Here is a 25,760-nt window from a genome sequence, read left to right as displayed (position 1 = left end):
CAACTATAAGTGAATTTACCCCCTCTCTAGTCAGGAACACAATGAAGAACTATCTAGCTGCAGCATCCAATTCTGATTCCAGGAGCTGTGAACAGTGTTCATTGTTCTTGATCAGAGCTAGATGTGCTTCTTTGTGATTCTATAACCTATGACAAAGTACACACTTACTCTCACTATAGCAGTACATCCAATATGCAGAATGAAGCAAAATCAAATAAAGATAACTACAGTAAACTTGCTGTTTAGAAACTGGGTAAGGGTAAGAAACAAAAACTTATACAATTAGTCTTTAGCATGTACTGTGTAATGCCAGACAGAGATAGAAAGGCAAATGATTAGCATCACTGGCTATAGAGTGAGTTCTTGACACAGCCACTTCGGCTGTCCTGTGTTCTGATGAACAGTATGATGTTCCTTGTCCATTGTCTCCAGGGCTATCTGTGAAAGGAACGTTGGGCAAGAGTCCTGTTTGTAGCTGTTCAGTCGTACATAGCCACTTCCTACTGGAATGGGATGGGGGCTTAGGATTTGCCTTCAAGTTAAGCAAACACTGATCACTTGTTACCAGATGGAGGATTTTATGGCTAATTCTATTAAATCTCTTATCTTTTTTCCTTCAGATTTCATTTATAAGGACTCTATTAGGTATTAACCAATGCTAGAAATCTTGGTACCCTCTCATCCTCAAATGTAAAACCTGTTTTCTGTCTTCTATCTTAACATTGGTTCTGGGGGCTTGAGCAATTCCACTAAACCTTAATTTACATCTAGCTAAACCTTGCCTTCACCTCAGAGCTGTAGGAAGAAAATAGTTCGAGTAGTAAACTCAGGGTAATTGGCCATGGAATGTAGCCCCTAATACTTGGGGGCTGTATCCAAATCAAAAGGGGAGGTGATACTATTAAATTTGTCAAGCAGAGAATGCATAAAGAGAAGTGCTTGAGATGGATCTGGATAATTACCTTCCCTGATTTTTCAGGCTCTTCCAATAGCCAATAGTTTCCTATTCCATGCAACATGAGGTAGATAGTCATCTTTACACATCAGTAAGGTACATAAGTATTTGATCATTTGTGGTCTGAAATTGCTTGATATGAGGAGAAAGGAATTTTCTTAAACTCCCCCCACCCCCCAAAGGTTGTTTCTCTCATCTAAGTAGGGAAGTAGCCAGCATTCCTTCTTCTAAATCCACTGAAGTACAGTGACCATATGGTCCAAATCCCATGAGATAAACCAACTTCTTACCCACTACACAGACTAGTAGGGAAAAGAAAAATCCTTATTGCCTCCCCACTAACTCTCTGTATCAGTTAGAAATGCTATCATTATCAGTAACAGATGCCCAATTTACCATGGCTTAAGAAATAAGGATATATTTTCTCACATTATAAGAAGTACTAAGATAAGCAGGCACCAGCCTTCAGTGTTGCCTTCAAGTATCCAGATCCTTTCATCTGTTGGCTTATCACATTATAGTGGGTTGAATGTAGTGGGTTGAATCCTAACCCACAGAATGAACCTCTATGTTAAAAAGGCTTTCAGATATAATTAAGAATGCTGAAATGAGATTACCCTAACTTATCTCAGTTGGCCCTAAATCCAATGACAAGTGTCCTTAGAAAAAAGAGAAGGCCTAGGTACAGAAAAGGAAGGCCTAATGAAGAGGGAGACAGACAGTAGCGTTATGTAGCCACAAGCCAAGGAACTCTGGGAACCACCAGAAGCTGGAAAAGTCAGGGAAGGAGTCTTCCCTAAAGCCTTCAGAGGGAGTATACCTTTCTCAACACCTTGATTGTAGACTCTGGCCTCCAGAACTATGAGGAAAAAAGTTTCTGGTTTTTCTGGATACCATATTTGCAGTAACTTTTTACCAAATTGGGTGCTATCCTTCCAAGCATCACGTCAGAGTTACTGCTAGCTATTTTTGTCCCTTTCATCAGGAAAACAAAAGATCTTCCAGAAGTCTGAATAGCTAAATATGGTAGGCAGAGTTTTGGTCCCTCATCATCTTTGTCCTCAGTTGTTACTCCTACAATTATGTATTGACCTTAAGATAGAGATATCCTGGGGTCACCTGGGCAGCTCAGTCAGCTAAGCGTCTGACTCTTGATCTTGGCTCAGGTTATAATCTCACAGTTCATGAGTTCAAGCCCAGGGTCAGGCTCTGTACTGATAGCACAAAGCCTGCTTGGGATTCTCTCTCTCAGTCTCTTTCTCAAGATATACAAGTAAACTAAAACAACAACAATAACAAACAAAGACACACATAAAAAAAAAGAGAGAGATGTCCTGAATTATCTGGGTAGGCTCAATATAATCACATATGCCCTTTGAAGAAGCAAGGAGGAAAGAAGAGACAGTCAGGAAGACTTGAAACAAATAAGGATTCAAGGAACTATTGCTGGATGGAAGATGCAGTGAGCTACAGGGAATGTGTGAGATGAAAATGAATTCTGTCAAAAACCAGTAAGCCTGAAAGAGGACCCAAGTCCCAGATTAGAACTGCAGCCCCCGTTGATGCCTTGATTAGCCCTGTGTAACCTCAAGCAGAGCATCCAGTCATGCTGGGCTGGGCTTCTAACCTTCTGAACTCAAACATAACAAATGCATGTTGTTATCAGCTTCTACCTAGTAATTTGTGTTGATTTGTTAAGCAATAGGAAATGAATCCACCAAACTGGACCCAGCAACCTCCACTTGCCCACTTCTTAATGCTTAATACTTTTTAAAAATTCCTAAATTTCTTAGTGCTTAAAAAGATGTTATTTCTCTTTTCTAGCTCCTGCTGTAGAGGAGGCAATAGAGAAGGGGGCTGGGGAACCAGCCATCTGTATCTACCATACCGTAGCCCATGACTTGGCTAATCCCACAGATTATGGTCTTTAACTTAGCAGTTGATACTTTCAGGCAATCATTTCTATATTAGCAACGATTTTTTTCATTATAATAGAAGTAACTTAGGCAAAAGGAGAAATACACAGACTCTTCTAACCAACCTGCTGAAAGGCAGAAGTGAAGCTGACTTCAGGAATAGCTAGAACCCTTCCCTGGAGTTTTAGAGAAATAATGATGACAACAAATGACATTTGTTGGGTGCTTATTATGTCCAGCTGAGTCCTCTCTATGTATCATTTCATGTCGTCTTCACAGTTAACTCCATGAGGTACCCACTAATATCAACCCTATGTTGCAGCTAAGGAAATTGAGTCACAAAGAGCTTATGTGATGTTCCTAAGGTGTCTTCCTATGGACTTTCCCTCAAGGGATGGAGCCCGTGGGTGAATAGTGTTCCCTAGAAGCCCAGTTTGTCCTCTGAGAGGAGCTCCTTTGCATCTTTCTGTCACAGAGATGGGCTTTGTGAGAAATCAAGAAAAAGAAGACGCTGTGGGAGAGGAAGATGACAAAAGTGAAAAGAGTGATACGACGAAGGGCAAGACAAAAGAGCAGAAGACAGAGAACAGGGAAAATGAGGAGGAAGGAAACAAGCAAGAGCATGAGGAGGAGGAGGAGGAGGAGAAGACAGAGAGACAGAGGTCAAGGCCAGCCTCAGAGACTGGGGCTCTGCTCCTTCCCTCCCTTCATGTGCTCTCAGGCGCTGACCCAGAGCTGGGTCCTCAGCTCCAGAAGGCAGCTGCCAGTGGTGAGAACTGATCCCCACCCATGATGTCCTCCTTCTGTGGCCCCATAAGCCTCTCACCCCCAGCCTGACCTCCGCTCCCATCCTTAACCCAAGCACTAACTCTGTTGAAGAGTCCTGAGGGAACCCTCCTATTAGCCATGGGGGTGCTGCTCAGAGCCAGATTTTGTATGGGGAAGGGGGCTGGGTGCTGGCATGGTGGGTAGGGTGTCCTTGCCTCGCCCTCATAGGCCTGCCCGTGCTGCTGACCAACATGGAGCTGGGCCTGTGGTGCCAAGAACTGCAATGGCTACTGCGGCGGGAGGACCTGAGCCCACCCCAGGTGCAGCCCAGCTTCTGTCTCTATCTGAGTACTACTGTCCCCCTCAGTGCCTTGGAAAAAGGTGAGCCCCAGTGGGTAAGTTGCCACCACAGCTCTGCAGACCCACTAGGTACACAGCTTCACTCAGTCTGGCCCGAGCAGGCTCAGGACTGCAGCAGGTTGCCATACTTCCTCCACACCCCATCCCCTGGCCCTGTCAAGGGGTTAAACATCCCCTATGTCCCTATGTGACCCCAAGTACTAGGTTATGACCTGCTGAAGGGGCTGAATGTGCTGGATCTGAGCCTGAACATGGAAATCCTAGAAGAACAGATGCTGCACGAAATCATGTGTGTTGAGTGTCCTGAGCTTGAGAGCCGCTGGCAGGACATAAAGATCAGAGCCCTGGACGCCCATGACACTGTGGAGGCTGCTGAGGTGCCTGGGGGGTCCGGGTATGCGTGGGGATGAGCTCTGGAGGGTCTCAGATATAGAGGCAGAGATGAGTGTGGATGGTTGGGGGCCACGTGAGAAAGGTTCAGACCCATGGAACAGGTGACTGTCTGCAGGAGGGGCTGCTGCTGCTGCTGCTCCAGAACTCAGAACATGAGAAACCAGCCAAATTCCTGCAGGACCTGGTGAGGGCCCAGGCAAAGCTATGTCAGCTGCGTGCCCACTGCGAGGAGCTAGAAGAAATGAGACTGCAGGAGGTTGTACACTGGGCACCCTATCGGCATGTGGTCTGGCATGGAATGGCCATTATAAAGGCCCTTAGCCCACTGCATAACCTGGTGCCACTCTTCCGAATGCACCCAGAAGACTGGCTAGCAGCCACCAAGCGGGCCCTGAACCATGTGCAGCAGCATGAGATTCACCAAGGGGAGGACCTGCCCAGGCATCTGCTGTACCTGAGAATACAGCTGACCCGCCAGCTACTGGGCAGTACTGTGGCTGCACTGGGCCTGCCCCGGTTACCGTTGGTGGGTGCCTTGGGTGCTCTGGCTCTGCTGCAGGCAGCAAGGAAGGCACCAGAGCTGGAGAGGCTGGCGCTTTGGCCTGGCCTGGCAGCGTCTCCTAGCACAGGCTACAGCAAGCCAAGTGTGGCTCGACCAGCCTGGCTGGGGTTGAGAGCCTGGCAAGAATGTAGAATATTAGAGCTGCTGCCACCATTTGCTGGGCTGTGTGCATCCCTGGCACGCCATTCCAATGTTTGGCAGGCTTATCTGTCTCTGTCATCCACAGTGCTGGGTCGTGCGCCTGGGCCTGGGCCTGGGCCTGGGCCTGGGCCTGATCCACTCAGTCTCCTCCAGAAGCTGATTTTGTGGCGTGTGCTGCGACCTGAGTGCCTGGCAGGGGCCCTGGCAGACTTTACCACCAGCCTCCTGGGCCGGCCCCTGGATGAAAACCTGGGTGCCTCGACCATTCCCTTCGAACACAGCCAGGCTACTCAGCCCATGCTAATCTTGTTGCCACCACCTGGTCACCCCACAACCACCATGCACCCCCTGACTGTCATCCAGAAACTGGCTGCGAGGGATGAGCAGGTTCGAGCCTCACCACTTGGCCCTAGAGACACCAGACCTCTGTGGGCTTAGGTGGGGTGTGGTGGTCCCTCCCAGCACTCCCATGGATCTTTCTGGCTTACTCAGCGACTTTTGGGGGTCATTTTTGGCATTACCTTGGGTCCCTTGTGTCACCTAGGATAACTTTGAGTTACTCTGCCACCTCTCTGTTGGCCTTCAGGAACAGAAGCATCTGGAGGTGATTGCCCTGGGCTCTGAAGCCTGGGACCCAGTCTCAGTAGTGGTTAGCACTCTATGCCAGGCTATGCACAAAGGGCACTGGCTGGTACTGGAGAACTGTCATCTGATGCCTCACTGGCCGAAGGAGCTGCTACAGCCTTTGTGGAGGCTGTTGGATGGAGCCAGGGGTGCGTTTGCTACCTAAAGATAGTTTCTAGGACCCTATCCAGTACCTGGCCTGAACTTGAACTCTCTTCAGGCCTCATGGCTGATCCCCACTCCAAGTCTGTCCCTTGTATCTGACTCCCAATCCCTGAGCCCCAAGTCTGATCCCTCAATTTGCATCTGACCCTTTACCCAGTGATTGATCTCAGCCCCATGTCTGACCCCTAGTGGTCTCGGACCTGGAGTCAGAACCGCTTCTAGCCCAACCTGCAAGCAGGAACGTGGCTACTGTCCACAGAGATTTTCGTCTTTGGCTTATTTTGTCTGCAGAGGCTATTGCTTCCTTACCAGGTGAGGAGCTTCCTGCTATAGTCTCTCAGATTGGAAGAGGATGGTACCTGTGCTGTGCTGACCTAGAACTTTCCTTCTGCCCCAGCTGTACTTACTCAGCACTCTATGCCTGTTTTCTGGGACCAGTCCCTGGAACTGAGCCACATCTTGATCAATAGCACAGAACTAGCCCAGCAAGGACTGCACATGCAATCCCCAACCAGGACGCTGCCTCTGGTCCTCCTGCATGGCCTTCTGCTACACCGTCAGCTCTATGGAATGAAGCTGCAAGCACACAGGGGGCGTTGGTAAGTGACCTCATCCCTTTTGCAATGTCAGTCACTCAGCAAACTCTGCATTTTCCACATCCTGGATGAGTATGAGTAATTCATGCCTGGGAAGCACCGAAGTGTGAGGGCAGGGGGAGTTAAGAAAGTCTCCTCCAAGGACTTTGAGATCTCACTTTGAACTGACTCTTGGAAGCAGAAACAGATCAGGTGGAGATGGGACCTTTCTGAGCAGAGGGAACTAGGCTCAGCAGGAGGGAGATTTGGGTGGGGCTGAGGTGGACATGTTGGGCGTTGAGTGGGGAGAGGTGAGGCTAATGGTAAAGAACCTTTACCATGGCAAGGGGCTGGATTTTATCCTGAGGACAGTGGAAAGCCACTGGAGGGTTTTAAGTAGGAGAAGAAATGTGATCCTAGTGGTCTGTTGGAAAGATCACTCTGATTGCAGTGTAGACAGTGGACCAGGTGGGATAGGGCTGGAGGCAAGCAGAGCAATTTTAAAGGAGGCTCAGGCAGTCTCAAGGGACAAGACCATGGTATGGGTGATAAGGACTAGGGTAGTTGTAGTAGAGATAGAGAGTAACTATGGAGTGAGGAAGGAGGAGGAGTCAAGAGAGGCTCCCAGGTTTCTGCCTAAGACAATAGGGTGTATGGGGGAAACATGATTTCAGTTAAAAAGCAAGCTGTATTAGGGGTACCTGGATGGCTCAGTTGGTTAAGCATCCGACTCTTGATCTCAGCTCAGGTCTTCATCTAAGGGTCCTGAGTTCAAGCCCTGAGTTGGGCTTGGGGTTGAGCATGAAGTCTACTTAAAACAACAACAACAAGTTGTACTGGAAGTACTAAGTGGAAATGACTGATGAACCCTTATGAGTTGGGAGTGTGGCCCAGAAAGACCAGAGTCCTCAGCATATAGACGGTTCTGAAACCCTGCTTCCTGCTCCCCTCCCCCAGGAGTCAAGTGACCCTGACCCAGGCCCTTAAGATCCAAGACCAGCTGTGGGCCAGCCTTAGCAATCCCAGTGCTGCCATGCAGGAGCTGGCTGGTAAGAACCTTCCTATCCCCATGGAGAGCCCCGAAAGGGGTGGGGGTGGGAGTACTAAGGTTTGGGTTTGGGTTTGGGTCTGGGAGGTGGTGGAGGGTGAGAACTGAGAGGCTCTGACCTCCTTCTCAGCTTCGGTTTTCTATGGGGGTCCTGTGGGAGACAACAAGGACAGGGAGACCCTGATTAGCCTAACACAAGCATGCCTGAGCCCCAGCAGCAGGAGCTGGGCTCATCCACACACACCCCAGAATCTGCTGGCTACCCTGCTGCCCAGCCCAGGTAAGCTCCAGCGGTGTTGGGGTGGGGAACAGTGCAGTCATGCCACTTTCTCATGAATGTGAGCATCATCCATCCTTCAGGGTGCAGGAGGCGGCAATATTCACACAGTTATGGGATGGTGGCTTATATGTCAGAGGAAGGCCTACTCCCTTGAGTCCGGGCCAGTAGAGTCCATCTTATCTCTCATCCCTCCTCTCCACCTCCAAGAGCTAAGGGGACTGGATGCTCTGGCAAAGTGCAAGGCCCAGATGCACCTACTGCCCACACCTCCTGAACCCCGGAGCTGCGGACTGAGTGCTGGCCCCCAGGCCTGGCTGTCGCGACGCAAGAGTCGCGCTCTCCTGAGCGCACTGCAGCAGAGTTTACCCGCTTGGGTTCCTGCGGCTCGAGGAGCCTCCCGGCGCGCTGAAAGGTGGCTGCGGCAGCGCCTAGTGCAGGCCACACAGAGGCTGGAGTCCCTGCAGGCTCTGCTCTCAGACACCGCCCGCCCGGTAGAGTCTGGCGCTGAGTGGGGGGTGCTGCGGCAGCGGCCCCTGCAGGCCTTCCTCCAGACCGAGGTGCTGGAACTGAGCCACCTGGCGGGCATGGTGCTACGTGACCTTGATTGCCTGTTGCAGCAGCTGAAGGGCGCGATCCCGTGCACCTCCCGGCGCTGTGCCGCTGTGGCCCACTCTCTCCGGACTGGCCGCCTACCCACGCCTTGGCGTCCCTATGCGCCTGCCGGCCCGCAGCCGCCCTGGCATTGGCTGCAACAGCTGTCCCGCCGTGGGCAGCTGTTGGTTCGCTACCTGGGCGTGGACGCCCAAGTACCAGGGCGCATCTTTCACCTATCAGCCTTTTGCCACCCGCGACGCCTGCTGCTGTCACTACGTTGGGAGGCTACGTTTGCTACGGCCGCCCTGCACCAGCATGTGCCCGGCTCAAATCTCCCTCAATGCCAAGGCTCTGACTTAAGTGGGCTCCTTCATCAACGTCAGGAGCTAAACAGCAACACTTTGCACCTCCAGGTATTTTCATGCCATCCCTGTTACACTTCTGCCCTTCTGCCTTCTCAAATCCTTGATTACATCGTGCAATTACCCCATCTCGCCTCTTCGTGATCTTGCCCCTTCAGTAGCCCCATCTGCTCGGATCCCCGGTACCTCCAGGTCCCCTCCTAGCCTTGCCTGATAAGCTTCTGGCGCCCCCAGGTGGTGAACGGCCAAAATCCTACGGTTCCAAAGATGGGGCTGCTGCTGATTGGGCTCCAGCTCCGGAACGCAGAATGGGACCCGTTAGCAGGGGCCCTGCAGGACAGCACCTCCAGCCAGCCCAGCCCTCTGCCTCCGGTCAGCGTCTGCGCCCAGGCCCGGGGCGCCAATGATCTTCCACGGCCAGCCGGTCTGGCTGTGTATTCCTGTCCTGTGTATATGGAAGGGCCCCTGGGCATCGTTAGGCTGCACAGTAAGAACATCCTGATGTACCTGCCCCTGCCCACGAAGCTCAGCCCCGCCACCTGTGATCAACTGAGAGTCCATGTGTGCAGCCCACCCTTGCCATGAGGCCTCAACCAAAATAAAGTTGGGATGATCGATGAAAGGTTTCTGAGATTTAGTAGTGCAGGGTGGTGTGCACATGGAGAATTGACAGGCCGAGGGGAAACCCTAGTGTGCACAACTGAGAGGGGGATGTAGGTACCCCGTGGGAAGATGGGCCTAGTGTTGGTCATGTATCCAAGGCTCTAGGCATATGGGGATGGGTAATACACAGATTCTGAATCCTTGACCAGCTTTCTACTGTGGTCTCAGTACTTATGCTAAATCCACAAGGGATATATATATATCCCTACGTATACACATATACACACACACACACACACGTTTTTCACAAGGGATATTGTTATAGAGAACATAAGAACTGAAACTTACTTTTTAAAGCCTTAGTTGTATTACTGAGAATGCCTCAATCTGGCCCTAGCAGTCATCCCCTCCCCAGGGATGGATTCTCCCAGTGAGTCATACACATAAAAAAACAAAAGCCAAATTAAGATGCAAGGTTTTATGTGCATTCAACAATTACTAATTGAGTACTCCTCTGGATCACGTGCTCTTCCTGGCACTTAATGAGGTTGTTCCAAAGCAGGAAGACAGAGAAGAAAAAGGTCAACATATGGATGTTAAATTTGATGATTTCTATGTGTTATACAAAAAACTAAGGGGGCTGATGTGTTAGGGCATGACTAGAGGAAAGCAGTTAGTATAATTTGGGTGGTCAAGGGAGGCTTCCTAAATATAAGAAAGGGAGCGATTTGAGGATCTAGGAGGAGAGTTTCTGGAGAGAGCCCTCAGTAGGTGCAAAGGTCTTGAGGCAGGACAGAACATGTAGCTGGAGTGTTGTGACCAAGGGGCACGGAGATACAAAATGTGACTTAGAAAGGAGTAGGTCACATTGAGCCTTTTTGTGATAATGATCTTGTACTTTATTTTAAAAAGCATGAGGAATCTAGTGGACAGTATTAGGTATCAGAGGACATGATCTAATTTGGATTTTGAAAAGATCACTCTAGGTATTCTATGGTGGATGGGTGGAAGAAATTCCAGAGTAACAAGGAGGAACATTTATTTGGAGGCTTGAAGACAATGGAATTTGGATTAGAGTCCCAACAGCAGAGATGGAGAATTGATGGATTTAGGTAATATTCTGGAGGCAAAACCAGTAGGATTTGCTGATGGACTGGATGTGAAGAGTGAAGGGAGAGTACAAATCTAGGATGACTCTGAGATTTAGTCTTGAGGCAACTGAGTGGATCATGGTGTCATTAACTGAGGTGAGAAATTGGCTGGGGGTAGGGAATCAAGAGTTATGCTTTGATATGTTCAGTTATTATTAACTGATTGCATGCTATCCCAGGACAAACTTCTCTGATGAAAGCTGGGTTAGTTGTATAGCTGAACTAAAGACCTACACGGGCTCCTCTCCTTGTTCCTGAGCACCAAAACTCACTAGGTACAACCTACTTCTCTCACTGTATGGCTAGGTATGAGCTACGTGGTGGGAGGTAATGCAAACGGCAGTGTATATTGATCACTGGCACACACCTCTTCTGGTTCCCCCTCCCCCGCCCCCAGTGACTGATGCAACTGATGTCCTTTTTTTAAAAATTTTTTTTAATGTTTTATTTATTTTTGATACAGAGAGAGGCAGAGCATGAGAGGGGGAGGGGCAGAGAGAGACACAGAATCAGAAGCAGGCTCCATGCTCTGAGCTGTCAGCACAGAACCCAACGTGGGGCTCGAACCCACGAACATGAGATCATGACCTGAGCCGAAGTCAGAGGCTTAACCGACTGAGCCACCCAGGTGCTCCATCAACTGATGTCCTTTAACAAAAGGGTGAGCAGAGGAGCAAAAATTCCACTTTCCTCAGAAACCCTTTCCTTTTCTTTCCCACAATCAACCAGGGGCATGGCTGTTCCTTTAAGAGAGGAGATTAGCAGAGTGTTATAGAAGTCCTTTTGGAAAAGTGAACCCTGCCCTCTACCCACATATGCCACCGCTACTATCTGTCATCCAGTGGGAGCATGGAGCAACCATCTAAAATTGGTTAGTATGGAACATTCCCTACAAAACCATGCCATTCTCTAGACTGAAATTCAGTCTTTTCTATGTAGGATTTTCTTCTTTTTTTTAATTTTTGCAATTTCAAGTTTATTGAGGTATAATCAACGGAAATTCATTCCTGAATTATGTCCAGCCAAGTCATTAAACTTAATCAATTAGGGATTATAAGATAAGAACCATATTACCACATTCCTTAAATACAATAACTGCTATGTAAAAATGTTCCAGATTTAACACTTTCACTATTGAAATTGTGGACCAGATAAATTAAAACCCCACTAGGAAATCAAAGTCCCAAACACTGAAAGGAAGAAGGAAGACACATGACAAAAGGGAGAAACAGGTCCCAACCTGTCCTGATGGATGGGGGTAGATAGAGACAAAATCAATCTCATCTGGGACTTTGGGATGAAGGAGTAAACTTCAGGTACTAAGGGCAAAGAGGCATTTGCCCTCTTCCCTACTGAGACTTTAGAAAGAAACTGCTTTGCAGTGTGGACTTCCCGTGACCCCAAGAGCATTAGGAGGGCAGAGTGGCATGCCCAGAAAGAAGTGTCCCTTTAACCCCTCTATGGTCTGGATACTAAACAGAGACCCTTTTGGCTGGATGGAATATGAAGCAGAGAATCACTGGGGTCCGAAGCACTAAAGAGGGTTGTTGAGAGGAGGCCCAAATGGTAAGGAGGGGCACAAGGCCCTGAGAGCAGAGATCACCAATTCATCGGCCTTAGAAGCAGATGTTGGCAGAATGCCTATGTATGGGACAGGGCCAGCCATACCCAGAAGATTCCAGCTTGTGCACACCCAAGAACCATTATTAAGCCTGGGGACTCCCCTTCCTTCTAATATCAAAATGCCACATAAGCCCTCCCTTCTATACCCAGATGCCACTTTGGAGAGGAGCAAAGGTAGAATGCTCAGGATTTTCTGAGCATTTCTTTAAAAAAATAAAATAAAATAAATGAAACCTGAAGAGACTGAATTTATTTCTAGACTCTACTACTATCCAGTGGAGTGGTGGAGGGAGTGAGACTTATGAGGAAAATCAGACCAGTAATTAAGAAAAGGGCTAAATTTTATTTGCATATCCCAATTTGTAAGGAAATTTGTGATTCTGCTTTGTATACACGGTATGTACTAATAATCCAAAGACCAATAATTTCATGGATTACTGCTCTGTAACTCACCTGAAATTCACTTATTTTTGTAGCTTTTTAGTCTATTTGAAATCCTTATTCAGAAATATGGGGAGATGTCTGAAATGGGGGTGGAGGAGAGTACCAGTTTTACCCACTAATGCCTAAGACGCTCTGGTATCTATTAGATAGGTACTATTATTATTCCATGTTACAGATGAGAAAACAAACACAGTAAGTTATCCAAGGTCATAAAGCTAGAAAATGGTAGAGCCAATTTATGAATCCAGACATTTGTCCTCACAATCCATTTTTCTTACAGCTTTCAATTGCCTCTACCAGCCAAATGTGGGGGGTATGGTGGAAAATAAGCATTCTCATGCACTGTTGGTAGATGATTACCCTGGTGTGGTTATTCTGGGGAGCAATGTGGCAGCACTTGGTGAAATTAAATATACTATGTGCTATGGGAAACAAAAGCAAAAATGAACTTTTGGGACCTCATCAAGATAAAAAGCTTCTGCACATTGAAGGAAACAATCAACAAAACTAAAAGGCAACCTACAGAATGGAAGAAGATATTTGCAAACATATGATAAAGAGTTAGTATTCAAAATATATAAAGAACTTATATAACTCAACACCCCGCTCCCACCAAATACTCCAATTTAAAATGGGTAAAAGACACAAACATTTCTCTCAAGAAGACATTCAGATGGCTAATACACATATATGAAATGATGGTCATCATCACTTGTCAGGGAAACACAAATCAAAACTACAATGAGATATCCCTCACACCTATCAGAATGGCTAAAATCAACAACACAAGAAACAAGTCTTGGCGAGGATATGGAGAAAAAGGAATCCTATTGCACTGTCGGTAGAAATGCAAACTGGTGCAGCCACTGTGGAAACACAGTATGGAGATTTCGCAAAAAGTTAAAAAATAGAACCATTCTACCATACAGCAACTGCACTATTAGGTATTCACTCAAAGATTACCAAAACATTAATTCAATGGGATATATCCCCTCTGATGTTTATAGCAGCATTATCTATAATAGCCAAATTATGGAAGCAACCCAAGTGCCTATCAATTAATGAATGGATACAAAAGAGGTGGTACTTATATACAATGGAATATTACTCAGTCATAAAAAGAATGAAATCTTGTCATTTGCAACATGAATGGATATAGAAGGTGTAATGCTAAGCAAAATAAGAGAAAGACAAATACCATATGATTTCACTCATATGTGAAATTTGAAAAAAAAAAAAAAGAAAAAAATGAGACAAACCAAGAAACAGATTCTTAACTAAGAGAACTTTTTATACAGGTAACTCTGATAGAGGGGAGATGGGTAGGGGAATAGTTTAAATAGGTGATGAGGATAAAGGAGTACACTTGTGATGAACAATGGGTATTAAAATAAAAACTTAAAATGTATATTTACTATGTTCTAGCAATTCTGCTCCCACATTTATGTCTTAGTGGGTTATACACAAAGTGAGTTGGGATGTGTTCTCTCCTACTCTATTTTCTTAAAGAATTTGTGTTGGATTGACATTTCTTCCTTCCTTAAATGGTTGATAGAATTTGCCAGTAAAGCCATCTAGCCCTGGAGTTTTTAGTTTTGTTTTTGAGGAGGAAAGTCTTAAATTATAAATTCAACTTTAGTAGATTAAAGGCTATCAGATCTTTCTTTATTCCTGGATTTTGAGTTATGTATTCTAGATACTAATCCTTTGTCAGATATGTAGTTCGCAAATATTTTCTCCCACTTTGTAGCATTCTTTTAACAGGATCTTTCACAGAGCAAAAGTATTTAGCTTTGATGAAGTCCAATTTATCAATTTTCTTTTATGGATCATACTTTTGATGTCAAGTTTAAAACTCTTTGCCTCACCATAGATACCAAAGATTTTCTCCTGTTTCTTTTCTAAAGTTCTTTTATTATTTTATACTTTACATTTAAGTTCATGATCTATTTTGAGTTAATTTCTGTGTAAGGTGTGAGACTAGGTCAAGGTTCATTTTTTTTGCTTATGGATGTTCAAGTTCTCCAGCTCCATTTGTTGAAAAGGCTTTCTCCCACCCAATCGCTTTTGCACGTTTGTCAAAAATCAGTTGGGCATAATAGGTGGGGAGAGGGAGGGAGGAAAACCATGAGAGACTCTTCAATACTGAGAACAAACTGAGGGCTGATGGGAGAGGGGGAGAGGGAAAGGGTGGCGATGGGCATGGAGGAGGGCACTTGTTGGGATGAGCACTGGGTGTTATATGGAAACCAACTTGACAATAACTATAAAAGAAAAATCAGTTGGGCATAGTTGTGGGCAGTTTCTGGGTCTCCTATTCTGTTCTACTGATTTATGTATTTATCCCTTCCTCTACCAATACTACAATCTTGATTACTGTAGCTATATAGTAAGTCTTGAAATTGGGTAGACTGATTACTTCTACTTTATTATTATGTTTCAAAACTGTCTCCTTATTCTAGTTCCCTTGCCTTTCCATACAAATTTTAGAATAATCTTGGCTGTGACTACATAAAATCATACTGGGATTTGTGATTGCACCCTCTGTGGTTTATATATGTACACAATATCTTTACCATGTTAATAGGTCTCTACATTTACTTAGGTTTTTTACTTCTTTCATCAGCATGGTGTAGTTTTTACCATAGAAGGTCTATAAATCTATTTTAGGATTACATCTAAATATTGAATTTCTTTGTAAGCAAGTGTAAATGGTATTTTTAATTTCAGTGTTTACATGTTCACTTCTAGTATACAAAATCATGGGGGGGGGGTTGTATGTTTATCCCGTATCTTATAACCTTGATGAACTCATTTATTGTAGGAATTTTTTTTGATCCTTTAGAATTTTCTATATAGACAAACATGTCAACTGTAAATAGGAACAGTTTGAGTCTTCTGATCTGTATGCCTTTTATTTCCTTTTCTTACTTTATTGCACTAGCTAGAACTTCTAGCACTATTTTTTTTTTGGGCACTATTTTGAATAAGAGTGGTGAGAGTGGAAATTCTTGCATTCTAGGTAAGTATTCCATTTTTTTTTACCATTAAGTGTAATGTTAACTACAGATTTTTTAAAAAAGAGATATTCTTGGGATGCCCAGGTGGCTCAGTAGTTAAGCCTTTGACTCTTAATTTTGGCTCAGGTCATGATCTCACAGCTTGTGAGATCAAGTCCTATATCAGGCTCTGTGCTGATGGCCTGGAGCCTGCTTGGGACTTTTCTTCCTCCATCTCTTTCTGCTCTTTCCCCATTCATGTTCTCTCTCTTTCTCAAAATAAATATTTAAAAAAAGAGAGATGTTCTTTCTGAAGTTGAGGAAATTCCTCTCTATTCCTAATTTTCATCATGAATGGGTGTTGAATTTTGTCAAATGCCTTTTCTGCACCAATTGATGTAGTCCTGTGGTTTTTCTTTTTTTCTTTGGCCTTTAAATATGGTGAATTACATTGATTTTCTACTATTGAAACAGGTTTTGTATTACTGGAATAAACTCCATTTGGCCATGGCATCTAATATTTTTTTATATATTGCTGGATTCTATTTGCTAATATTTTGTTAAAGATTTCTGTGATTATATTCATCAGGGATGTTGGTCTGTAGTTTTCTTGTTTACACCATCTCTTCCTGGTTTATATGAGTAATATTAGCTTCACAAACTTAATTCAGAAGTGTTCCTTTAAATTTTCTGAAAAAGATGTGTAGAATTAGTGTTATTTCTTCTTTAAACACTTGATAGAATTCCCCAGTGAGAATTTCTTTTCTTGGGAGTTTTAATTTTTTTTTAATGTTTATTTTTGAGTGAGAGAGTAACAGAGTGCAAGCTGGAGAGGGGCAGAAAGAGAGAGGGAAACACAGAACTCAAAGCAGGCTCTAGTCAGCACAGAGCCAAAAGCGGGGGTCGAATCTACTAACTGTGAGATTATAACATGAGCCAAAATCGGAGGCTTAACCAATTGGACCGCCCAGGCACCCTGATTTCAACTCTTCTAAATCTGTCAAAATTTATTTTATGGCCCAAGATAGAGCCTATATATGTTCCGTGAGCACTTAAAATAATGTGTATTTTCTTGGGTGGAATATGCTATAAGTGTCAGTTAGATCCTATTGGTTCAAAGTGTTGTTGAGTCTTTATATATACTTATTAATCTTCTGTCTTAGTTATTGTACCAGTTGTTGAAAGGGGTGTTGAAGTCTCCAACTGCATTGTGGTTTGCTCTAATTTCTCTTTTCTGTTACATCAGTTTATTTCACATATTTTGTACAATGTTGTTTGGTATATACACATTTAGGATTGTTATGTCTTCTTGCTGCAGATTCATTTATCATTACATAATCTCCCTCCCTGTCTTTGCCAAATTCTCCTCTGAGGTCTACTCTATCTGATATTAATACAGCCACTCCTGCTTTAATTAATTTTTGCATGATAAATCATTTTCACCCTCCTACTTTCAATTTGCCTATACTGTAACATTTAAATTGAGTTTCTAATAGACAAAGTATAGTCCATCTCTGTTGTTTAATTGGTGTATTCAGATCATTAACATAAAATGTAATTATTGATATGTTAAGAAGCCAAGTTGCCATTTTTTCTTTTTTGATTGCTCCCCCTGATTTTTGCCTGTTTTCTTTTTTATCCCTTTTTAAATTTTTTTTATCAAAATAGAATTCTATTTTGAGTTATCTACAATGATTTTGAGTTTACATGTTTGTATAGCTCTCAGTTGTTGCTATATATATTGCATTATAAGTGCATCACTCAGCGTGGTCTACTGGTGTCATTTTACTAGTTCAAGAGAAGTATAGAAACCTCACCTCTCTTTATCCTTCCCCATATAAAATTATCTTAGCTATTTCCCCTACATATATTTAGAACATCAGGCATTATAATTTTTGCTTCAACCATTATACACAATTCAGAGAACTGAATTGTGAAAGCTAGTTCAATTTGCACATATTTTGTTTGCCATGCATGCTCTTTCATCTTTCTTTATATTCCAAGAGTTATCATTTCCTTTTGGTTCAAAAAACTCCTTTTAACCATTCTTTTAGGGTAGGTCTGCTGGTGACAAATTCTCTTTGTTTTCCTTCATCTGAAAATGTCCAAATTTCCCCTTCATTCCTGAAGAATATTTTCATTGGGTATAATATTCAGTTAATAGTTCTTTTCTTTCAAAACCTGAAAAATACTGTACCACTCCCTATAGCTTCCATGGTTAAAAAGAAATCTATTGTCAATCACATTGTTTTTCCCCCTTTAGGTAAATTGTCATTTTACTCTAGCCACTTTCAATATTTTTATTACTTATTTAGTTTACCGAAGTTTAATTTTGATATGTTTGATATGGATATTTTTTTCATATTTATCCTGTTCAAGGTTCACTCTATTTCTTGTCTCTTACCAAAGTTTGGGAAGTTTTCAGCTATTTTTCATTTAGTGCTTTCTCGGCTCCTTCTGGGATTTTGATGACACAATATTAGATTTTTTGTTAAGGTCCCACAAGCTCCTGAGGCCATGTCCATTTCTCTCAGTGTTTTCTCAGTTACTCAAATTGACTAATTTGTATTATCCTTTTCTTTTCGCTTTTAGTTATTTATACTTTTCAATTCTAGAATTTCCATTTGGTTCCTTTTAGTAGTTTCTGTCTCTGCCAAGTTTCCTTATCTGTATATTCATTGAGGCCATACTTTCCTTTAATTTCTTAGCATATTTTCCTTTCATTGCTTGAATGAACTAGTACTAGCTATTTTGAAGTATTTGACAGCTAAATCCAGTATCTGTGCTCCCTGGAGTTAATTTCTGTTGAGTGTCTTTTACCCTGAGTATAAATTACTGTTTAAAATTTCATGATTTTATAATAGGATTATAATTTTGTTTATTTGTATGTCTGGTAATTTTGGTTAAAAGCTGGTTATTTTGGATTATATGTTGTAGTAAGTTTTCATTCTGTTATATTATTGGTGTTACGGCAGGCATTTTGGGGTGGGAGTCAGCCTAAATTACAAATTTTTTATCTCCTGTGCTGTGTAACAGTAGATGTCTCTGCTTATTTTTCAGCTTCTGGCAGCAGCTTGCTTTTTTTGTTTTTGTTTTTGTTTTTTTTAAGTCTGGCCTAGAGCATCTCACCTGCACATTTACAGTTTAGTCACTGGCCAAGGGTCTGGGCATATTTTAGCTCAAATTTTGGGGCTCACCTCTATAGTCCTTTTGCTTCTGGGGTTTCCTTTTTAAATTTCCAGCTGCTCTCCACTACCAAACCCTGTCCTCTGACACTTCAATTGCCATCCAAGCTGGACATAAATTGAGGAATGTAGTCAGAAAATCAGCAAATTTGCACATCTCACACAGTGCACCTCTGTCATTCAGGGGTAGACTCTTCTCCGGCCACTTTTATGTCTTAGGTCCCCCTAAGTCTCCTCTGTGCATGTGTATTTTAGCAGTCGTGCAAAGGTTTGGGCAGTGTTTATGTTCATATTTTGGTTTCACCCCTCATGCCACTCTCTCACTTACAGGATTTCTGCTCTTAAATTTCCAGCTGCTTTACCAGGCCTGAACTCTGTCCTCTCTATTTTGAGCCAGTATGGCTGTGGTTTTCTGCATTTGGAACTGGTGGATGCTGTGGGGCTGGGAAAGACTTTCAGTCAAAGATCACAAAATCATAATTTTTATCCATTGCAGTTGAAGTCTTTTAAGGGTAAATTCTCCTCTAGTTCTTGCCTGCTTTTCTTCACTTTTCAGTGTCTTCAAATAGTTGTTCTTTGGTTTATATTTTTTATATATTTGTTATATTTTGTTCAGATTTTATAGTTGTTAATTTTGTTATATTTTCTAGTGGAATAACTGGCCTGACAAATTAAATTGAAATCTGGAAGCAAGACTCACACACACACATATATATATATTTAAGAGAAGCTTTATATAAGAAAATTCTGTACTCAATTTTTTTGTGGTCACAGGATTTGCATGTTCTAAATGTCCTTAAAGGTAAATGGATATGTTAAATGTTCTGAACAGACACTCTGGATGGAATACTAAACAGACATCAAGAGCCAAGTAAGTCCTAGATTCTAGTATGGAGAAATACAAAATAATCATATAAACAAATAAATATGCAATTTAAAAGGTGATGATAAGTTCCTTGAAGAAAAGCTAAGTGTGGCATAGCAGTAGAGAGGGGACTATAAAAACTGACATGTCAACAGAGATTTGAATGAAGTGCCTAAGTGAGCCAGGTAGATATCATGGAAATAACATTCCATATAGATGTACAATGACCCTGAGGGGAAAACATGCTGAGAATATTCAAAAATAGAAAGACGGTGTCTCTGAAAAGGCATCAGTAAAGGGAGTGAATGTTAGATAACTAGAATCCAGAAAACACAGGGCCTTTTAGGCTACAGTAAGAACTCTGGACTATGTTATAAGTGAGATGGGAAGCCATTAGAGCATTTTAAGAGGAAAACTGAGTTAAAGGTACGTATAGCAACACGTAAAGCACTTAAAAGCACTATGTTGAGAAAAGAAAGACCCATAGGAAAGTATCATTTATGTTCACTCATGAGCATAGCTGCAAAAGTCCTAGGCAAAATATTACCAAAATGATTTCAGCAATATATAAAGAGAATAATAATCAACTAAGGTGATTTTATTCTAAAAATTTAAGGTTGGTTTTGCACATGAAAATGAATCTTACTTGCTATACTGAACAAAATTTAAATATATATATGATCATCTCAATTCAGAAGCAGCATTCGACAAAATTCAAAGTCCAATTCATGATAAAAATAGCAGCAAATGGAAAAGCACACCATTAATCTGATAACCACGAATCAGAACCTCACTGCAAGTATCATACCCAGTGATGAAATACTGGAAGCTTTCCCTTCAAGTCTGAGAATGAGATAAGGACTTGCACCAGCATCACTTCCCTTGAACGCAGTAATAGATCTCCTCGGTTGTACACAGCATTACTTGCAGGGACCACAAACTGGTTGTTAGGCAGTTCACCAAACCTGTTTGTCTTACCCCTGATCACACAATAGGAGTGTACTTTCTCACCAACTACGGAGTTCTACATGGCAAGGAGATTTGTTTTGGCCAATTCCATAGGGGCAAAAAGGGCTGAAACGTTTGATACCAGGGAGTGATCTCACTCATTCCCTTCTCTTTCCTAGTGATCTTGAAAGCACGTATTGCATTAGCTAGGGTCCCTCAGTGACTATGAGCAGTCCCTGCCTCTAGCAATAGTAAGAAATTATCTTCTGTGGAGTTAAGCCATTAACACTCTAGATTTTTATTTCCTGCAGCATGGCACAGCCCATTCTGATTGATATACAACTCAAATGTACCTAAGCAGTTGAATCAATCAATTGTGGTTTACAATTGTAATTCACTCACGGAACAGGATACTTCTATAGTAATAACAGTGAATGAAATTCATTTTTACTCAACCACATGGATGAGTCCCATAAAATTAATGTTGAGTGAAAAGGCCAGATCTATGAAAATACATACTATTTAGGTATGAGTACCCAATTCCACCATGGGGGAAGGTCCTCACACCAATAAACAATTCTCTGAGACACCAGCAGGGTGTCATCTTAATTCTGACACTATCTGCTCGAGACAGCATCAGATTCCACAGACTGAGGCTCAGTCTGACACAACGGCGCTCCTCCTTCACTTCAGATGCTAGTCCCAAGTCCAGGCTGTCAACCTGTGCTTCTAGCCAACTGACTACAAACTGGAGGTTCCAATGACCCTGCTTCACCACCACTCCTGGGATTCAATTAATTTCCTGGAGCAGTTCACAGAACTCAGAAAAAGTTTACTTACCTTTACCAGCTTATTATAAAAGGATATAGTAAAGAATACAGCTGAACATACAGGTGGCAAAGATGCAGAGGGCAAACCTTCGATCCCAGGTGACCTCGGGGCATTCCTAAAGTCCTTTCATTAACCTAACAAAAGACCAGTTCCAGCTCTCATCATTTAGGAAATCCCAAGGGTTTTAGAAGCTCTGTGCTAGAAATGGGATGAAGACCAAATATGAATTCTTTATTATAAATCACAATATTACAATGCCTAACTAATAAGACCACAAAGGAATGCAAGGAAATTAATGTCATGAGAGTCAGGATGGTGGTAACTTTGTACGGTTGAGAGAAACAAGTGGTTGATGTTTGGGAGGTAGCATAAAAGGCTTTTGGGTGCTGAGGCTTTCTCAGTTTGGATGGTGGTTACAATGGTACCAGCCTGTGAGAAAACCATGGGTCAAACATCTTGGTTTCATGTACTTTTCTATATGGGTATGTGTTTTACTTACTTTTCTGATGTGTTCAACTAAGAATAATCTTTAAAAAGATCGATAGTTGCTGGAACAACAAACCTTCAAGTGTGTAATGGTACAACCATAAAGAAAATGACTCCTCACTCAGGTGAAGTCCAAAACAGGTGGCTCTCCAAGTGTCCCTTAGGGATCTAGGCCCCCTCCATCTTTTGGCTCCATCATGTTCGACATGTACCTTTCAAGGTCATACGGGCAAATGCATCAAGTCAGTCAAAGTGGATTGACATGGGGACCAATGTGTAGGAAAGTGTAAGGACCCAAGTCTGCAAGTAGCATACATTAGTTTCACTCCCATCCAACTGGCTAGATTCAATTACACGGCCACCCTGAAGTATAAGGGAAGCTGGGAAACAGAGTCCAGCTAATTTCCCAGGAAGAAGAAAGGGTGTGAGGAACAGCTGCCAAGTCCCTGTCACAATGTATATACCAAAACCATGCCTGTTGCTAAAGATACATACATCTGGAGACATACAACAAACATTGTGGGAGTGAGGAAAAAAGAGCAAATAGGAATGAATAAAGGAAACAAATAAAAGAATGGACCAGGAGAGAGGACTTTCATGGGTCAATCCTGAAATAGGGTCACAAGTTTAGGAGGATTCATTCAGTTCTCAGCATCCATCTAAATAGCAACAAAAAACACAAAAGTCCAGCAGCCATGGTGCCAGCAGTGCCCTCCTAACCAGACTCTCTGAAGTGTGACCTTAGATTTTGCAGTTGGTCCATGTTTGTTTTCTGAGCCTCGCTCCCTGGACTTCTCACGAGTTCCGTGAATTACTTAATATCCTCCTGGTACATTTTTTTCTTAACCACACTTTGTTATAGCCAAACTTATAGTGTCACAAAGGAGGTTGTATTTTGCCTGTTGAACCTCCATCCCATGTTGAACTTGAGCCATTATAGTAGGCATCCTTACTTTGTCCTTGGCCTCAACAGGAATGCTGCTGCAGAAAGCCCAACATCTAGACAAACTTGCTCTCCAGTAGCAACAGCCAAGCAACAGGAAGATGCCCCTTGCCTCCCAAACCTCACATGAGCGCATCTAATTGATGGAACGTAGTTTTCACTCAGAACCCTAGACCCAAGAATTTTAATTTCTCCAGGTAGCAAAGAATTTGAAGTAACCAAGTGAATGGATAAATTTACTCCGCTGGATGTATACCCTGGGACACTCCACAGCCGACAGAAGCAAGAAAGTATGCATAAGAGCAGCTAGTGGATTGTATCCCTTATTTACCTATTTTCTCAGGGTTCCTGTCCTCTACAGATCTCCCTCCACGCCAACTCCCCACCGCCTTATACATGCTTTTTGTGTTACTGCAGCTGGGAGTCTGCAAACTCTTATTTCCCAGAATCTACTGCCAGCTGGTTCCATTAGGTCCTGTCATTGAGATGTCCTAAAGGGAATCCAAAAGTAAGAGAGGGTAGGAAGGGCCTTTGTTCTGTTTTCCAGCTGCTGTCTCATTACTCCAGCTGCAGACAGCTGGCTCCAGCTTCTAGCTGCTTCTGCAGTTTTGCTGCATTTGCTGCACCTGATTGCAGCAGCAGACTGGCAGTCATGCCCTTCCTCAGAGGTCCAAGCACTAGGTATATGGAAGGGGCGTACCCACAAAGATCTGAGAATCAGTCAAAAGGGGGTCCTTCTCTGAGCTCCTGATTTCTGGTGATTATACCACTTCTTCCTGTTTCCCCAGGACTTGGGATGCTCTCAGATTTCTCCAGCTAATTTTTGAATTACATCAGCAACTTCTACCTATTCTTTCAGCCTTCCAACACTTGGAATCAATTCTCTGTATTAAATGCCCTTTACTTGAAATACTTAAAGTGTGCTTTGCACTTTCCTGACAGGGCCCCGATTGATATGTGAATGGATATTAAAAACACAGCTGGGGAGGAAGGGAAAGTACCAATACGTTATTTGTCAGTAGTACTCTATATAAATAAAGCAGTTCACATTTCCTAAGAATATGTTCATAAGAAAGAGGATGTTACATGAGTTTTTCAGTTGTCTAAGGTCTTTGGATAATACACCAAAACTGAAGACCATAGGTAATAGGTACAGACACATTCTAGAGATGCTGGATTGATCCACATAGGATTTATTCTAAAAAAAATAAAGCTGATCCAGAGACCATCAAACTTTCTACTATATATGAAGTGAGAAATGCAAGATGTGTTGATGGGAATTTTTTAGGAATAGAGAACTTTCCCTCCCTGAATGGCATCCTAAAAAGCATGTGTCCATCCTAAAGAGAAGGACAGGCTTTACAATCATTCAGATTACATTCTCGAGCTAGAAGCTTGCCACACTCAGGAACTTAACAGAGCCATCTGCATATGGCCCCTGAGGTGGAGCCTGGAACAGAGGCTTCTTGGGAATTAATATAACTTGAATCACTTATAAGGGTTTGGAGCCATATGCATAAAGAGATTGGTGCTTCTCACACAGAGAAGTCAGTCGCTGGCTGGGGCAAGCAAGGGGCGAGGGGTCAGCTGCCAGCTGTGCTGCAAGGCCAGGGTTTGGTGGGACAAGTATGCAGGAGTCTCTTGTGGGTTCCCTGAAAGGGAATCAGTCTTGAGGTGTTTGTTGGGACCTGTCCCAGGAGGACCGCCTTCCAGGGGGAGGGATGTTAGCATTAGGAGGCTCTGGATTCACAGACAGGGGCAGAAGCTGAAGAGCTGAGGGGAAGTGTAGGCTCTATTATAAGGAGGGAAGCAAAGCCAGCTTTGCACAAGTCCCCACTGAGGCACTCCAGAGAACCCCAATGCCCCACATGACAGCCAACATTTAAATAAGTGTCTATCTCAGTAGAGCACACTGATGGTGTTTACCTTTTTCTCCTCTAGTGTGCCCTTCCCATCCTCAGTGACAGAGGAAGTAAAGAATGAATGAAATAAAGACCGTGTTTCCCCACCCCACTAGGCTGGAGGAAGAACAGCTTCAAATTGGGTAAGCTGCTGAGAGATCACTGAGGTGTCGGAAGGGGTGGGGGAGACAAATATATTTTAAAATGTTAATATTTTAGGGGTGCCTGACTGGCTCAGTTGGTAGAGCATGTGACTCTTAATCTCAGGGTCATGAGTTCAAGCCCCACACTGGGTGTGAATCCTACTTAAAATAAAATTTTAAAATATAAAGATAGAAAAGAAAATGTTCACATTTTAAATTGGTCTCAATTATGTTGTAGGGAATAATGGAACACATTTACACCAGAGTATTAATAACAGAGGCCCCTTGAAGTAAGGCTGAAAAGGCAGGGGCTGTGGCAATCAACAAGACTCCCAAGAAGTGTAACAGTAAGTAGGGTGTCCCCGACTAATCAAGAGCACATCATCTAGTAACCATTAGAATCAAGAGACCAAGAGCAACAAAGACCTAATGGTTAACATCCTTGAGTTCCTAAACCACTGCCAATAGCCATCTACCTTCAGGTTTCTAATTATAGTAGAAGAAAAATCCAATTTGTTCAGGACGTTCTTCAGTGGGATGTTTTTTTTTCTGGTCACAATCAAAATGCAACTGATAAAATGAGTATCTCAACTTCCTCATCTGAGCATTTTTTCCTCGATTCAAAGTTATAGGACAGGTAGGAGTGTTGACTGGCATCTGGTTAGATAATTACATGTTTGAAGCACCCCGAGGGAAACAAAAAGGGTTTTGTGATTAAGAGCAAGGTGGACAGGATGTCCAGAAAAGATCTATTAGCCAGAGTATATAATGCTAATTTCTGTAACCTTCCCAAAGCTCAGTAACTTAATGCAATAGGTTTATTTTTGCTGAAAAGTCCAATGTGGATGTTCTTGGTCAAGCAGATTTCCTCCAAGCAATGACTCACTCTATGCTA

At 43.2% G+C, this 25,760-nt stretch overlaps 2 protein-coding genes across 4 annotated transcripts in view; one reads left to right on the top strand and one right to left on the bottom strand.

Moving 5' to 3' along the window:
- DNHD1 (dynein heavy chain domain 1) overlaps positions 1-9,365 on the top strand; it is an 84,993-nt gene extending 75,628 nt beyond the window's left edge. Inside the window, exons 36-46 of the mRNA XM_029914943.1 lie at positions 3,347-3,640; positions 3,868-4,020; positions 4,198-4,376; positions 4,508-5,482; positions 5,682-5,868; positions 6,074-6,196; positions 6,282-6,483; positions 7,417-7,508; positions 7,638-7,787; positions 7,995-8,794; positions 8,978-9,365. Of these exons, the coding sequence (XP_029770803.1) occupies positions 3,347-3,640; positions 3,868-4,020; positions 4,198-4,376; positions 4,508-5,482; positions 5,682-5,868; positions 6,074-6,196; positions 6,282-6,483; positions 7,417-7,508; positions 7,638-7,787; positions 7,995-8,794; positions 8,978-9,328 (3,506 nt within the window). The 3' untranslated portion in view covers positions 9,329-9,365. The remainder of the gene's footprint in view (positions 1-3,346; positions 3,641-3,867; positions 4,021-4,197; positions 4,377-4,507; positions 5,483-5,681; positions 5,869-6,073; positions 6,197-6,281; positions 6,484-7,416; positions 7,509-7,637; positions 7,788-7,994; positions 8,795-8,977) is intronic.
- RRP8 (ribosomal RNA processing 8) overlaps positions 1-25,760 on the bottom strand; it is a 62,773-nt gene that overhangs the window by 26,781 nt on the left and 10,232 nt on the right. The window contains exon 7 of one of the 3 annotated variants that reach the window (XM_029914945.1): positions 11,067-11,240. The exons of 1 other annotated variant lie outside the window; for it this stretch is intronic. In XM_029914945.1, the coding sequence (XP_029770805.1) occupies positions 11,148-11,240 (93 nt within the window). In that variant the 3' untranslated portion in view covers positions 11,067-11,147. Of the gene's footprint in view, positions 1-11,066; positions 11,241-25,760 lie in introns of those variants that run through there. One more of the 3 variants, XR_003900181.1, reaches the window with a different exon arrangement.

The sequence above is a fragment of the Suricata suricatta genome, chromosome 11, assembly GCF_006229205.1.
Source record: "Suricata suricatta isolate VVHF042 chromosome 11, meerkat_22Aug2017_6uvM2_HiC, whole genome shotgun sequence".
Taxonomy (NCBI): domain Eukaryota; kingdom Metazoa; phylum Chordata; class Mammalia; order Carnivora; family Herpestidae; genus Suricata; species Suricata suricatta.
The sequence above is the reverse complement of the archived record's forward strand: the minus strand, read 5'-3'. Positions and strand labels throughout refer to the sequence as shown.